At 38.3% G+C, this 15,745-nt stretch overlaps 1 protein-coding gene across 2 annotated transcripts in view; it reads right to left on the bottom strand.

Annotated features, from left to right (window-relative positions):
- Positions 1 to 15,745, bottom strand: part of PLXNA4 (plexin A4) — a 610,123-nt gene that overhangs the window by 139,313 nt on the left and 455,065 nt on the right. For both annotated transcript variants that reach the window (XM_074193668.1, XM_074193667.1), the window contains 4 exons: positions 11,959 to 12,082; positions 10,993 to 11,146; positions 8,466 to 8,565; positions 7,633 to 7,747 (listed from right to left, as the gene is read on the bottom strand). In XM_074193668.1, coding sequence (XP_074049769.1) covers positions 7,633 to 7,747; positions 8,466 to 8,565; positions 10,993 to 11,146; positions 11,959 to 12,082 — 493 coding nt within the window. The remainder of the gene's footprint in view (positions 1 to 7,632; positions 7,748 to 8,465; positions 8,566 to 10,992; positions 11,147 to 11,958; positions 12,083 to 15,745) is intronic.

The following is a 15,745-nucleotide window of genomic DNA, read 5'->3' as shown; positions in this document are numbered from 1 at the left end:
CCAAGTGTAAGGCAGCTATGTAGCACATGAGATAGAGTACTAGACCTGGAGTCAGGAAGACTCATCTTCTTAGTTCAAATCTGATCTCAGATAATTACTAGCTGTATAACCTTGGTCAAGTCACTTAACCCTGTTTGACTCAGTTTCCTTATATACAAAATGAACTGGAGAAATAAATAGCAAACTACTCCAGAATCTTCGCCAAGAAAACCCCGAAAATGGTCACAAAGATATGGGCACAACCCAACCAACTGAACAGTAACAGCAAGCTCCAAGTGTAGTAATTTCTTTCAACAAACATGACCAGGTCTCCTCTAAATCCAGAGTTATGATTCCAAGACTACTCCAAACCCATTGTTTCATGCTTATAGACTTGTGATCAAAAAGATCTAAATTCAAATCCTCTGATTTGTATTACCCTGGGAAAGTCCTTTAACCCCTATGTGAGTCCTGTGACTTTTCTACTCAAGTCATTTATAAGTTAGATCTTCAAAGGCAGAGGAAATCCTTTTATCAGGAGCTCCTTATAATGATGGAATTACAACTCCTTTGAGAATTCTAGGGGCAGCTAGGTGGCACAGTGGGTAAAGCACTGGCCCTAGAGTCAGGAGTACCTGGATTCAAATCCAGTCTCAGACACTTAATAATTATCTAGTTGTCTGGCCTTGGGCAAGCCACTTAACCCCATTTGCCTTGCAAAAACATAACAAAAGAATTCTACCACTATTTATTATTATTATCATTATCATCATCATCATCATCATCATCATCATTATTATTATTATTATTATCACTCTGAGCTCCAAGGAAGTTCTAGAACCACTAACTAGCCATATGCTTCATGATAACATGGGAGAGAAATCTGGATAGGGTCAAAGTTCTTTGAGATCTGGGCTTTACTCCTAAGATCAGTTCTGGGGGAAACTCATGCCATGGATCAATAGAGGGGACTCACAGCTGACATAGAAAAAGAAGTTGACTAGGAGCTATAATAAAATAGCAGCAACTCACATGTCTATAGTGCATTAAGGTTTACATGCTGACAAAAATATCCTTTATGATGAAGCATGGGATAGGTAATATAACTCTCATGCTCATTTTACAGAAGAAGAATTTAAAAGTAAGAGAGAGAGATTGACTTATTCATGATCATAGTGCTAGTCAATGTCAGAATCAGGATTCTGGATTCATCATGTTTCCCACTATACTATATTTTTTCCCAAAGAAGAAAGGTTATTCTTAGTTTTGTCTTTTTTTTTCTGTGTCTAGATTTATTTCCCTTACTGATAAAATTGGTTAAAAGATTTATTTTTGCCTTTTTTCCTGAGTCTGGATTTCCCTTACTGATGAAATTGGTCAAAGGACTTCTTGACCATGGCTTATTATCACTGGGTCATGATCTTTCTACTCTTCCTCTGTCCTCTTTCTCATAAGTATGTGACCTTTCTGTCTATCTGATCAGTCTAGATTGAGAACCACCCCCTCAACCCCATCCCTGAGTAAAGGGTCTTGTCTGACTTTATCTACTTTCCTCTGTCTCAGAGTTTCTGGCGCTGAAATCAAATTACTTCTTACTACAATTTCATCATCAGTCATAATAAAATCACTTGTAATTTGGAATACAGTTACTGTAACCGGCATGTGTTATTGAGCATTCTATTTATAATAAGCATAATTATCCCAGAATAATTGTCATTAATATAGTAACTACAATGATCAAGCAGTCCTCTGTTCTGGACCAATAACTCCACCTGAATGAGTCCTTTGTGCAGGGGGAAAAAAGAAGTAATTTAACATCCCTTGTGACTGTCAACAAAGCCAGTGTTGAAAGTGGAAGACACAAAGATGAAAACCTTTCAGGGGATGCAAGATGGTGCAGTCCAGATGAAAGGGCACCTGGCAGCAATGTTTATGGCTAACAAAAGACTCCTGTCTGGATCCCCTCACCTTGGAATTAGAAGAAAATTAAAACCCATGGACCAGTCATGAAACAGCTGAGCCACAAGCCACCTCTAATGTTTCCAGGGGTTGGTCTGAACTCAGCACAGGGTGTTATGATTGCCCCATACCCATGGAGCAATTTCTCCCCCATACCCCAGGAAGGAGAAATCTGGAGTAAACTCAGCTAGAATAATTCAGATGGGTGACTATGGACTGGATCTGTAGTCTGACTTCACCATTACTTACTTTTCCTTGTTGGGAAGCGCATTAGACACAACCCTAGACCAAATCAGGTACACTTGAATGTATTCATTGATGATACAAGGGATCAAAAGATCAAAAACTGAGAGCTGGAAGAAAGGATAATGGTCAGGTCATCCAACATCCTCTTTAAAGATAATGAAACTGAGGTCTAGAAAGTTGATGCACCTTGCTCAAAGTCACAAAAGTGACAATGCCAGGATTTATATTTTGGTCTCTGATTACTCCTTCTTACTCTACACCTAGAATGTTAAATGTACCAGATACTTTGTTATGTCTGTTATACATACAACAAATAATTTCTCTGTTTTGCAAAATCAGAATAATGCATCCTGGTATAAAATACTTAAGTTGGGTAGACTTACAACATACAAATTCATTTCAGGAAATACACAACAAAATTTTACATTTCTGGAATAAACATCCAAGAAGAAAAGGAACCAAAGCTATCTAAGACCTGTGGTGATAAGGAAGGTACCGATATGACTCCTACTTATTCTGGAATCTTTTACTGTAACAAGAGCTCTGGAGGTTGACACAAGACCAAAGTGGAAACAATGAGAGGGCAAAGTCAGTCCACAGGGTTCTTTTCCTATACCATTTGTTCTGGTCTAGGTTTCATTCTTGTTCCTTCCCCTACTCCAATATCATTCTTGGGGTTTCCAAGAGCAAACTTTCTCTAAGATACAGAATTTCCATTAGCTACTTTCAGTTCAAGGCTAACACAAACTCCATGCTCCTTTCTCTCTAAGCCTTCAAAGATGCCATTTTTCCAGAGAAATCCCTGGTGTGTTTGCCCCAACACTTAAGGAACAGGAATGAGTTCTTTCCTATTCTCTTTCTTTCTACTCTCTTATGATCTCAAATCCTCAGATATAAACCCCTTCCTTCTATTTATGTTATCCCTAGATGTGTACATGTTGTATCTGTTCCCCAGTCTAAAAAAAAAAAGAAAATGTGTGTATACATCATATATACACACATGGCTATATTTGTACAGACATGTGCACTATGCATACATGTATATGGAGATATAGATATACTTAATACAGTGTCTGGACCATGGTAAATGTTTAAAGTTTGCTGACATGTTGACATATCTACATACATGCACACACATATACATTTATGAACATTCTCCTTTTTAAAATACATACAACTCAGAAAAAGAAGAGAAAGCAAGGAAGCAAAAGCAGGAAGATGAAAATCTCTTTTGAGATAATTAAATGCTTGGGGGGTGAAATCCTGTCAATAGTTTAGTTGCTTCTCTCTCATTCTCTCCATTTACAATTCTGCCTCACCCCATTTTGTTGTTTGTATTTTCTGTTCTATGTACAATACTTTCTGCTAGATATACTCTTCTCTAAGACTATGATCTATTTCCAAATGTCTCATTATCTCTGCTCTCATCAATGGGTTTTTCTATTTGGGGAACTAAACAACCTCAAAGCCTAGTCAACTATTCATATCTGGCGGCTTAAGACCAAAGGGGACCTTTGCAGGCCACTTAAGTTTGTCCTCTAGCCCCTATCAGAACATCATTCCTAAGCAATCCTCAAAAGACATTAGGCATTGGACTAGAAGGGATTCTGTGACCTATATCTTAAATATTTACATTCAGCAGTCAAGACGTCTAATGTGCTATCCATCCCAAGTTTTCCTAGCAGAGATTGAATTCTGGCATTATTACAATGGAATTAGAATAGGCTTTTAGATATATGAATTCATATTTAATGTTCTACAAGCTTCCCACCTACTCCCACTCTTACCCTTATTCCTGTATATTTTGTTTTTAAAAGGAAATAAACTCTCTTTCCTTCCTCCCTTTTGTTTTAAAAAAGGGGAACACCTCAAAAACTGCTTATTTTTGTAAATTTTTTGTTTCCCCTATCAGAACTTTCTCTTTCCTTTTTTTTAATCCCCCAGGATCTTCAGAAAACTGGCAGCAAAATGGTCCATTTCCCATTGTAATCTGGCATCCACAGATTTGGTTGCAAAGGAAATCATGGTTCAGGATGTTGCATTGCTAAAGACAAATTGAATCAATTGTCATTCTCTCAACAAACCTTGCCTTTTTCTGCCTCTATACTTTTGCTCATGCTATCTCCTCTACCTGAAATAGCTCCCTCTCTACATATCTGTTTATCATCTCCAATCCCCTTATAAAACACAACCTCCAACTTCATCTATTGAAATCTTCTACTTCTTCAAGAACCAACTGGAAAGGCAGAAATGATCATTCACCTTTGAACTCCTAGAATGATGGTTTTATCACTCAGCCTTTGCCACCTACTATTCTGTAGTTATTTATGTGTGTCTTATCTCTTTGATATATTATAAGCTTGACATCAAAGGACTGCATCATCTATCTTTGTATCCTCTTAGGTTTCTTGCATGGTGTCTCACAGAGAGAGAAAAATGGCTTGTAATTAAAAGAGGTCTGGAATTATGAGTTAAGAGAACTGGGTTCAAGTCCCAGCTTTTCCCCCTTTGTAACTATGTGACCTTTAGCAAATCACTTACTTGCTCTCAGTCTCAGTTTCCTCATCTATGAAACAGACAATAATACCTGTACTTTTTTACCTGGACATTCCACAGTAAAATAAGCATTTAGTGAGTATCCACAGTCCTATAGGAATGCAAGTGATTATTAGTAGAATCTCAGTCAATAATGCTTGACTATATGAATGTCACCCTTTAATAATAGGCATTCATTAAATGTTGCCTTATTGAATGAATGAGCACCACCAATCATCCACTGACATTCCCTACTTTCTTTGAAGGAACTTTGAATTTAGACCCTCCAATTCTTTATCTTGGTAGAGCCTGATAGGGCTCATAACTGGGATGTCCATCACTCCTCTATCCCTTCAGGCCTCAGACAAAGGAAATAGTCTCCAGTGTTCACTGCTGCTGGGTCACAGTAAGTTCTTACAAATAGCTTTTTACTGTAACAGGTTCTGAGGAGAAAAGGGGGATATGTTTCACCCTCGTTGTCTTTCCAGGACATTCATCCACTCCTCTTTTTTCTCAAGCACCCCCTTTCCTTCTAGTGTCTGGATAGGACAATCATTCTGAGGGATGGTCGCATGTCATGCTCTCAGTGCTTTGATGATGGGCAAAGCTACACACACACACACTTAATAGGAGAGTAAAATCTGAATCCTGCCTGGAAAGTAGAGTAAGATGATATAGTTGACTTCAGAGCTCTTTTTAGAGCATCACCAATCAGACTCACATAGTCAATTCAGTTGGGATTAATAAAGAAATATTTGTTTTCTACATGCTATTTTTATAGTTTTCATAAGCAGTAATACTACGCAAAATACTTTACCAGATGCTCTGAATGGTATAAACCACTATAATAAAGAAATAATACTGCCTTACATTTGTAAAATGACTTGAAAGTTTTGACGTGCTTTCAAAGGAAAGATTGTGGCTCCTAGTTCTCTGTTTCAAATATCTCTCCTACTACATAGTCCTTGTGATTGTAGACAAGTCATTTCACCTCCTGGACTTTGTGTTCTCTCCCACGAACTGAAGGAGTTGACCTATGTGCATTTTAAGGTCCCTTCCAACTCTAAATCTTTGTTACTTTGATTTGATCTTATCTCACTCTGGGTCCTAATCTAGTAAGGATGTATAATCCAAGCAGAAAACAATGAATAGAACTTTTCAATACTAGCATTAAAAAGCCATCAAAGGTCATTGGTGAAATCCAGTTTGAAAAAATAAATTATGATGGGAGGAAATAGTGAGATTTGGAAATGGCTGCACTACTCTCATTAAAATCTTTTTTCTCTCATCTACTTTATTTTCTCCTTCCTCTTCTATCACATTCCTTCTTTTCTTTCTCCTCTCCTTCTTTTTTATGTCTAAGTTCATATGTGTGAATATATATATATATATATACATACATATACAGATAGACTAGGTATATACATACATTTGTGTGTATGTAAGTATATCTACATTTATATGCATATGTATATAGAATATATGCAGATGAATATATATAATCTCTCTATGGAATAGATATATACACATATATATATTTTTGAATTGCAAATATCTAGAGAGATATAATATATTTATTTATGCACATATTTAACAACTGGAGAAAAAAGAAGCTAACACAAGAATTGTATTTGTATTTGTGTGCACTGGGGGAGAAGAGGATTTGGGGTGAGTAGGAAACACTTCTTGGAACTGATTCCATATAGAGGAACATCATCATGCTTATAAGAGATGTGAGAAGGGGAAAGGTGATAAGTGCTACAGTAGGTAACCATATGGCTCTTTGGCTATAACTTTAAGTCAGTCATTCTGCCATTTCCTGGGGCATGGCAAATATGACAGGGGCCAGGGAGGAGGGTGTCTGAACAAAAAAAGGAGGAGGCTGGAAGATTTCTTTCCCAAACCAGTAGTGTGTGTTGTCTTTGGTCTTGTGAGGATATCAGCAACACCAAGATGGTCATATCTTCCCTGTGCTCCCCTGCCCCACTTTAGAAGAGAACATAAGTTCCTTGAAGCCGGGGGCTGTCATTTTTTTATCTTTGTATCACCAGAGCTAAGTACATTAGCAACAAATGCTTGATGGGTAGATGAATGAATAAGTAGCATAAAGGACAATTATAGCTAGGACAGAAATTGCCACAGAGAGAGATAGTGTTTCATTCCCCACACCTTTAAAAATTAGCTAGGATTAACTTTTATCTTATGGAAGTTCCAGTACAGACTGGACCAAGTTCAGTGTAGCCATTACAGACATTTCTTGGTATACATCCTGGGAGATTTGAGTCTTCCCTCCAGTGGAGCACAGGACTCTTGGGGCCACTAGAGAAAATGCAGAATAAGCCTGGTTTGTACATGTGTCTCTTCCACTTGTTTCCTGTCACCTCTGACTATAACTAGAGAAAGGAGGTAAGGGAGGTTGTAGAATGGTGTAGGAGATAGCCCATTGTTGTTCTCTTCAATTCTCAATGCATCTGCTGGTTGGTGTCTGAAGATTAAATGCTAAATGTTATTGGACTATGTACATAGTTACAGCCTTCATGATTGTGCCCTAGTACTGCATGTCCTCCATGCTCCCTTAGAACTTTGTAGAGAATGCATCCAGTTCTCTGGAATGACTAACTCATCTGGTAGCCTAGGATGGCCATGGCGTTGGGACTCAATCTAAGCTAGAGTGGAATTTGTCTGTAATTGAACTTATCCAGATGGAAAGGAGAACCAGACATTGGCTTTAGGCGCAGAATACCTTTTTACTTCTGGATTATTCTGTACTAGTCAGATTGCATCATCATCATCCTCTCAGAACTGATTGACTCTTGGTACTCAGGAAGAGGTAAAACCCTGAAGATTTGGCTTTACTTGCCTTAGGTTTCCCCTGTGACCCACCACTCAGAGTGCTACCGGAAGATGTCTTACCTCAGGAAGCTTCACTCGACCCTCCTGGAAAGAGCAGGTCTGGGGGTCATGAGTACAGACATGACGGTATTTGCACCAATGGCAGCGATAGGGGCTTTCCACACAGGACAGACACCTGAACATAAGATAAAAAAGAGGAAAAGTGAAGAGGAGAAGGATATCAGTAGGATGCTTTAAATCCAAAAGAAAACTTACATTCTCTGGGATGATATGTAATGCTATTGTTTTGAGTGTTTATAAAAATAGAAAGTTCCCCTTACTAGTTCTATTACCATCACCATTGGTCTCTTAGGGTAATAGATTTGGAGCTGGAAGGAATCTTCAAAGTCAGTGCAACTCCCTCATCTTACAGAAGAGAAATCTTTCCCCCCTCAGAAGTTAAATGACTTACCTATGGTCACATAGGCAGTGGTAGAGCAGAGATTTGAATCCATGACCTCTGAAATCAAATCCAGTATGCTCTTTCCACTGAACTATGATGCCTCCTACATCTGTTTCTTAAGAGCAAGTAGGGAGGGTGATACTAGACAAGCTCTGACTTCCTATAATATCACATCTTAGAGATCATCATTTAATTACTTTTAATTTTCTATGGTCTTGCATAAAGGTTAGTGAAAGCCAGTGGATGGGGACATCCCTTAATTCAATAATTACCTGAAGAGATCTCTCTGACTTGGAATACCTGTCCTATCTTCTTCCACAGCCAGAAATGGATCTTTGTGAAGGACTCTCCCCCTTCCTCCTCCTCTTTCCCTCTCCTCCTTCACCAAACCCTTTCCCCCAAAGAAAGAAGAAAATAAAGTAGCATAGGAAGTAGTGAAATAGCAACTTACGAATTGTGGACACTGCAGTTGTAGAAGACAAAACTGGTGCTGGCAAAAGTCATGCCAGTCTCCTTAGACTTGAGCTGCAGCTGGACAATGTGATGGTCCCCTGGCAAAGAAAGAGTTAGGCAGAAGTAGGATCAGAAGGCTGGATCCCTTTCTCATTCAATCTTTACTCTGAAGCTATTATCAATAGAGGTGGGGGTCCCAATGAGAGAATTTACCTTATAAAAATCAGATCATTACTGGGCCATTTATTCAACTCATAATCTTCCATTCATTGAGGGTAATAGCCTTCCCAAGAACAGCTTCAAAACTCTATTTTTATTTTTATTATGCTCTTTGATTCTAGATGGTCTAAATTTCTTGTTTTTTTACCCTATTTGTGGACAAAGAACCATAATCACATGCACAAACATATATCTATATACACATCATAACATCATGGACATATACACAGTCACTACAGATCTACAAAGTTCTCACACATTTCTCCACACAGACATATACACACAGAGAGACACAGGGATGCTTCTAATTCATTTACATATAGACTTGATCCAGATGGATTAAGGTGTACAGTCTCATAGAAGCCATAATAAACTTCAAAATACCCTAATATGTTGAGGATCTGGTAGTTTTGTCAGTATGGTCACTTCCTTCATTAAAGCAGATCCTTTTTCTTCTATAATAGGGTTCTTAATCTGGGATTCATAGACCCCTCAAAAGGTCCATAGACAGATTTCAGGGAATGTATGAATTGGAGGGGAAAATACAACTTTATGTTCTTTAACTCAACTGAAATTTAGCAATTCTATCAATTGTTTAAAAAACATCATTTTGTGAAGGGGCTTAAAGGCTTCATCAGACTGCCAAAGTGGGAAATCCATGTCACAAAAAAAGATTAAAAACTCCTACTCTGTATTTTAAATATACATGACCTTTGAAAGTAGCTTTGCCAAAAAGCAAAACATAGGGGGGAAATCCCATTATTATTCTATTTTCTAATAACCCTATCTAACTTAGCCAGGCAGGTGCTCAGATGACAGAAAGTCCATCTCTGATTTCATACTCATTTTTTTTGTTCAGTCTCTTCAGTCCTGTCCAATTCTTCATTTAAGATTTCCTTAGCAAAGATACTAGAAAGGTTTGCCATTTTCTTCTCCAACTCATTTAACAGATAAGGAAACTAAGGCAAATAGGGTTAAGTGACTTGTTTAGGGTCATACAGACAGTAAGTGTTTGAGACCAGATTTGAACTCAGGAAGACTGGCTGCAAGTTTTCTTGACTCTAGGCCCAGCACTCTATGCATTGAGCCACCTAATTTACCCTATAAAATTCTTCAAAATTTTTCCCTTCAAAAATGGCTTGGTAGGATAATAAGAATATATATATTTAAACCTGGAGAAGACCTTATTCCCTCCCCATCCTCTTCTAAGAAATGATAAAACTGAGGTTAGGAGACTTGTCCAAGGTCACATAGCTAGTAAACATCATTAATGGAATTTGAGCACAGGTCCTCTGACTAGAAAGCCAATATTCTTTTTACTGTATCACAGTATACAGTCCATGATATGTTTTGTAGCCATAGCTTGTGAGAACTCTGGCTCACGATGAGGCATCAGAATAAAATTTTAATGGGTATAACTTACTATAAGTAAGCAAAATTTTTTAAAACATGCTTGAATTCATAGACACATATACACATAATATACCTATAAATATAGCTCCTTTCCCACCATCTCTTCCTAACGTCCCCACATTGAGGGTTCTGTCTGGAACAGGAATCATAGGAAATCATCAGCTGGTGCCATTGCCAGAGGTGGAACCTATGTTTAATTTACAGAGATGACCCCTGGGCCCTCCCCAGCCCTCAACCCAGATTCTCCTCCTGTCCTGAGAGTCTCATTAATCAATCAGCATAAAGGAAGCTTGACAAGCCTAAATGGGAGGGACAACATGGAATTAATTTGTCCAGGCCAGTTCTGTCCATTGATAGGTTTGAAAGACTCTCTTTCCAATCTCTTCTCCCCCTTGCACTGTTGGTAACAAGGAGGGGAATAAGAATAAGGATTAGCCCTAGGAGCAGCTGCTCAGTGGTACAGAGAGAAGGTGAAGAAGGTTAACATCAGTATCAGGCCTAAAAGTCTTAGCTCTATGTTCAGGCTGCCATTTTCCAGGATTTTTCATGATCCTTTTTGTTCTCTCTATATCCACTCCAAGCTATATCCCAGAGTAGTTTTCTTGATTGATTCCCCCTCATAATACAAGTTACTGAGTGTGGGGGTCCTTGCTAAGCCACAAACCCTGGTCTTGCTACAAAATACAAACCAAAGGTAGAAAGGTTCCCAGATTTAAATTCACAAGGTGATGCAAGGATACCTTACTCTCTTAGCATACACATCCCTTCAGGCTCCCTTTATTGGCTTCTATTTTCCCCCAGCTTAGGAAAGAGATTCACCCTAGGTTTTCCTATCAGTCCTTACTGAGAAGGGACAGTGCATATAGATGGAAGTCATATTAGAGGTCACTCACCATTCTCAGTGATGATCCGAGGCACTTCCTTAGCTGCAGGGGAATAGCATTGGATCTGGTTGCCCACCACTAGGCCGTCCATCTCAGACAGGTCCTCAAAGGTACAATTGACACCAGCTGACAGTTCTGGGACATTATAGGTCTCCAAGACCAACTGTGAATTCAGAGGGCACAGAGAGAGGTAAGAAGAGAGCAAAAGAAAATGAAAAAGAGAAAGGGGCAGAAAAAAATGGAACACAGGTAGAATTAGCAGGAGAAAAAGGAGAGAAAAAGATAAAAATGGATAAAACAAAGGAAGGAAAGAGGAGAGAGGGGAAAAGAAGAGAAAAAAGAAAAGAGAGAATGGGAAGAAAGAAGATAGACTCAAACTCACAGAGGGGGCAAAAAGGGACAGAAAAAAAGAGGGAAAATGTGTTAAGAATATAAAATCTAGAGTTTAGGACTTAGTCCTTTGGAATTGAAGTCCTAGTAGAAAGTCAGATTCTCAGGGAAAAAAAAGAATAAAGAAGGGTTGATGTACTATTGACTCATTTACAACCATTCCTTCCCCATCCATATTGAACCACCACCATTTCCTATATACTGTATATTTTGAATAGGAATTCATTGTCCTATCTTTAATGAGAATTATGGGGGCTCCTATGCTGTCCTATGGGCACTAATTCTTAAGTTTTCCCCTAAAAGCTCTCTAGAGTCTTTAGACCATACTCCAGGTAAAGCTGCTTCTATTCAACATTCAATTGGTCAACAAAAGTTTTTTAGTAGTTCTCTATTTCTGAAGCATTGTTCAACACATTAGGGAAGATAACAAGTTTGGCTAAGAACAGGTCTTGTTGCTGAGTGGTCATATTTAGAGTTAACTCTTTTGGAAGTCACTATATGCCCAAGTTTCTCTTTGAAGACAGAGATTTTTAGGAAAAAAACTCTCCAGATTCCCTCTCCTCAAGTTTATTGTTTCTTCCTTACCAGAACGTTGTATTGTGAGACAGAGATGTTGTTAGGATGCACTGTCAAACGGACACACTGCTTCATCTCTGAGGCAAACCTGCGAGGCTCCCTGGATCTCTCACACCGCTCCTTCCTGGTACACCTAGAGAGAGATACAAAAGCAGTATGTCACTTAATGTGACAGAAGGAAAGGGATCCAAATTTCTTCTTAGATTGAGGTTTTGTAAAGGCTTTGACAAGTGGGGACGATTGTAGTGAAAACATAAATTAAAATCTATGTAGTGTTTATAATATAATCATAATATTCTCTAAAGAACACATTTGATACCCATATGTAAGTGGTAGTGTATAAGGTATTGTCCAATGCAAGTTAAACAGATGACAACTATCCCTCTGAGATGGATAACTGTGATGAAGTCATATTAAGGCTCCACAGAAGAATGAATGAGCATTGCACAAATGAATAAATAATACATGGGGGAGCTGTTTATTATGTTGATGTTGTAAACAAGGCTCTCACCATTTTAGAGTCTGCATTATATTAGGCTAATATGACCAGGGATTTATTGGATTTTAAAGGAGGTGATTTGATCTTAGTATATAGCAAAAAAAAGGTACTATTAGTTTACATTTAAATATTTTTTGTTGATAAAGCCCTTTCCATATATTTATTATGGTCTTTGGATGTAGAGAGTGTATTGTTTTACCTACCTTTTACAGAGACACTCTTGCTCAAGCTCATATATTAATATAGTACTCATATTTTAATAGGAAAGAACAGAGCCAGGAGTAAAATTTAGATCTTATGACTCTGGCTAGAATTTTTCCCATTTGTATCATTCTGACTCATCTATAGAGACCCATTTAAAGTGGGATTCTGCCATATTTTCATTAGGTATATGCAACACAAAACAGGTAGCTAACACAGTGAATAAAGTGACAGATCTGGAGTCAGGAAGACTTATCTTCATGAGTTCAAATTTGGCCTCAGATATTCTCTAGCTATGACCCTTGACAAGCCACTTTACCCTGTTCACTGTAGTTCCTCACCTGGAAAATTAGCTGGAGAAGGAAATTGCAAACTACTCCATTACCTTTGCCAAGAAAACCTTAAATGAAGTTACAAAGAGTCAGACAGAACTGAACAATTCAACAATAACAAAATAAGCAGCATGATGAAAGAAATACTTGGTGCTATACAGGTAGAGGAAAAAGGATTGGAAGGAATTATCTATATTCTTAACCAATTGGGGAAAGCTTGTAGAAGAGGTAGGATTTCAGAAGTTGTTGAATGACAGGGAGTAGAGAGCCTAGTCAGTTAGGAAAGGTGCTTTCAGGGTGTGGCCTGGGGGAATGTTTCACCTTTGAATCATGTTCCAATATCTATGGTGGAATAATTGAATGTGTGCATCTTCCTAGAAGGACAGAAAGGACAGGACAAGGTCATGAAAACAAGCACAAGATTTAAAGTTGTAAAGGGTTGTATAGCTTAACTAATCAAAACCTCTCATTTTATTGATGGGGACACTGAGACTAAGAAATATCAAGGAACTTGCTTAAGGTCACACAGATAGTGACAGGATTGGAATTTGAAAACAGGTACTCTGCTTCCAAATTCAGTTTTTATTTTACATATATTTTTACTCTGCCATTTTTGGACTTCACATCAAATTAGTAAGGGCTTTGAAGTAGATGGTGATGAAGTAGTAGGTGGTTTGAGAATTCATTTAAAATACCTGAGAATCAGCTCACATAAACCATTTAAGGCAACTCTAGCCTTAATGTGGAGGCCTATAGAAAATTAGGGACCCTGGAGAATTAGATTCTAAGCATTCCCTTCTAAAACTGACATTAAGAGAAGAAAATAGGCATATTAAGGATATGATATGAAGGAGAGCAGGAACACTTGACAACAAACTGGATATGGAGAATGAAGGACAATGAAGAGGAAAAAAAGAATCATCCTGATTGGAAGGTTGGGGACAAATCCCCTTGTTGCAATTGCAGTCCATTTTCCTCTGCTCTGACTGACACATATTAGCTTTTCCTGCTCACAAAATCTGTTTTTCTATATTGTCTTTCTTATCCTAAATCGTTCCAATTACTTTTCCTCCCAAACCCTGTTTTGCAATCTTTTGAGGATCATTGTGGCTTTTAGAAGAAGTCTTCCAAGTTACACCAAAGCCTCTCCTAGTCCTCCCTGCCCAGAAGATGAAAGGGTGGATCTTAACACTGACACCTCAAGTACATTGTCTAGCAGATTGATAGAGGCAACACTGACTACCTAAAAGTCTGTGGAGTTAATTTAACAGACCAGTTCCTATACAGAGAACTCCATTACCTTTAGCCATTAAGCTAATATTATGGACTTTTCCAGGGTGTCTGCAGCTGACGTTGCTATTAATAGTGTTATTATGCCCATTAACAGTGAGCCCAGGAGAACTGGTATGGCTTTAAATTATTCACTGACTCCCCAACTTTGAAGTTCCTATTTCCAGGTGCAATAAACTGGCCTGCAAAGTGTCTCTGATTAAATTGTGAAGAGAGAAAATGGAGCTACTCCTAGATCTAACGTCACCCCAAATGGCAAATTTGAGCATCAAGATCAAAAGAGAGGAAGCACTGGTATCCCTTTCTTTTCTCTCTCAGGAGGTTCACAGGAATTCTCATAGGAGATCCTAGTGCTGTCCCAATGGCATCTAAGGGGATTGGGTTGGGGGTAGGTTACCTTACTTAGTCTAGCTTCTCCACAAAATGAACTACCCAAGAACCCTCTGAGCCTCCCTTGAAACATCCCACCATTATTAATCATTCTGATTCAATAACATAAATGCATATAATTTTATCAATGTAAATGACAATACAAAAGATGCATTACTATATGCCTTGCTTCTGTAACTAAAGGACCAAAGGGACCTGTCCAATTGACTACAAATCAATCCTCCTACATACCTTACTTGCCCTCTGTTAGAATAGAAATTCCTTGAGAATGGGGACTGTCTTGCCTGTCTATGTATATCTCCAGGATTTATCACAATGCTTTGTATATAATAAACACTTAATAAATGCTTTTTAATTCATTCATCCATCCATTCTTTCATGCATCTATTCATGCTAATCTATAGCCTCAATCTTTAGTTGATTCTCTGCTTTCCTCAATTCCAAATAAGAATCCAGAACTAAATATAGCTTTTTTTCCCAGTCTAGAGAAGGGAGGTAGAAAAGAACTAGCTAGAGTGGTCTTCTTTTGTCCAGAGATAGAGAGGAAACCCCAGGGATAAAAAGGAAAGGAAAGGACAGGGGGAGGAAGAGAGGCATTAACAGTGTCTATGCATAGCCTTTTTAATTTCCTTAGTAGATGTCCAAGAAGGGTGCAGTGAAGCAAGCTACCCAAGTAGAAGAATATCAGGTTTAAGGTCAGTACCAGGAATGTTTTGACATTTCCACTCTCTCTCAGGAACCTATAAAAGGAGAGGCTAGAAGTGTTGAGAAGTACAGACAATTGACCTTAAGTGTGATGTGATAATGAAGTGGGAAGAATGGATCCTTTCTGATATCAAAGGGGTCTGTCAAAGTATACACACACTGACTTATCAAGGAAAAATAGTTCTGAAGCCATTAACTGAGAGCTAGGAAATGTAGAAAGGGTTAATTTATGATTTGAGTGTTTTTCCAAACATCCTTTCATCTCAAGCAGCACCAGCTGCTTCCCTAAAGTAATTTCCTCCACTGTGGGAGTCCAGGTAGGGGCAAAAGCGGAGCCTAATCTACCCATTCTTTAGGCAGGGGAACCAAGACTCAGAGA

This window comes from Macrotis lagotis, chromosome 7 (assembly GCF_037893015.1).
Source record: "Macrotis lagotis isolate mMagLag1 chromosome 7, bilby.v1.9.chrom.fasta, whole genome shotgun sequence".
Lineage (NCBI taxonomy): Eukaryota > Metazoa > Chordata > Mammalia > Peramelemorphia > Peramelidae > Macrotis > Macrotis lagotis.
The sequence above is the reverse complement of the archived record's forward strand: the minus strand, read 5'-3'. Positions and strand labels throughout refer to the sequence as shown.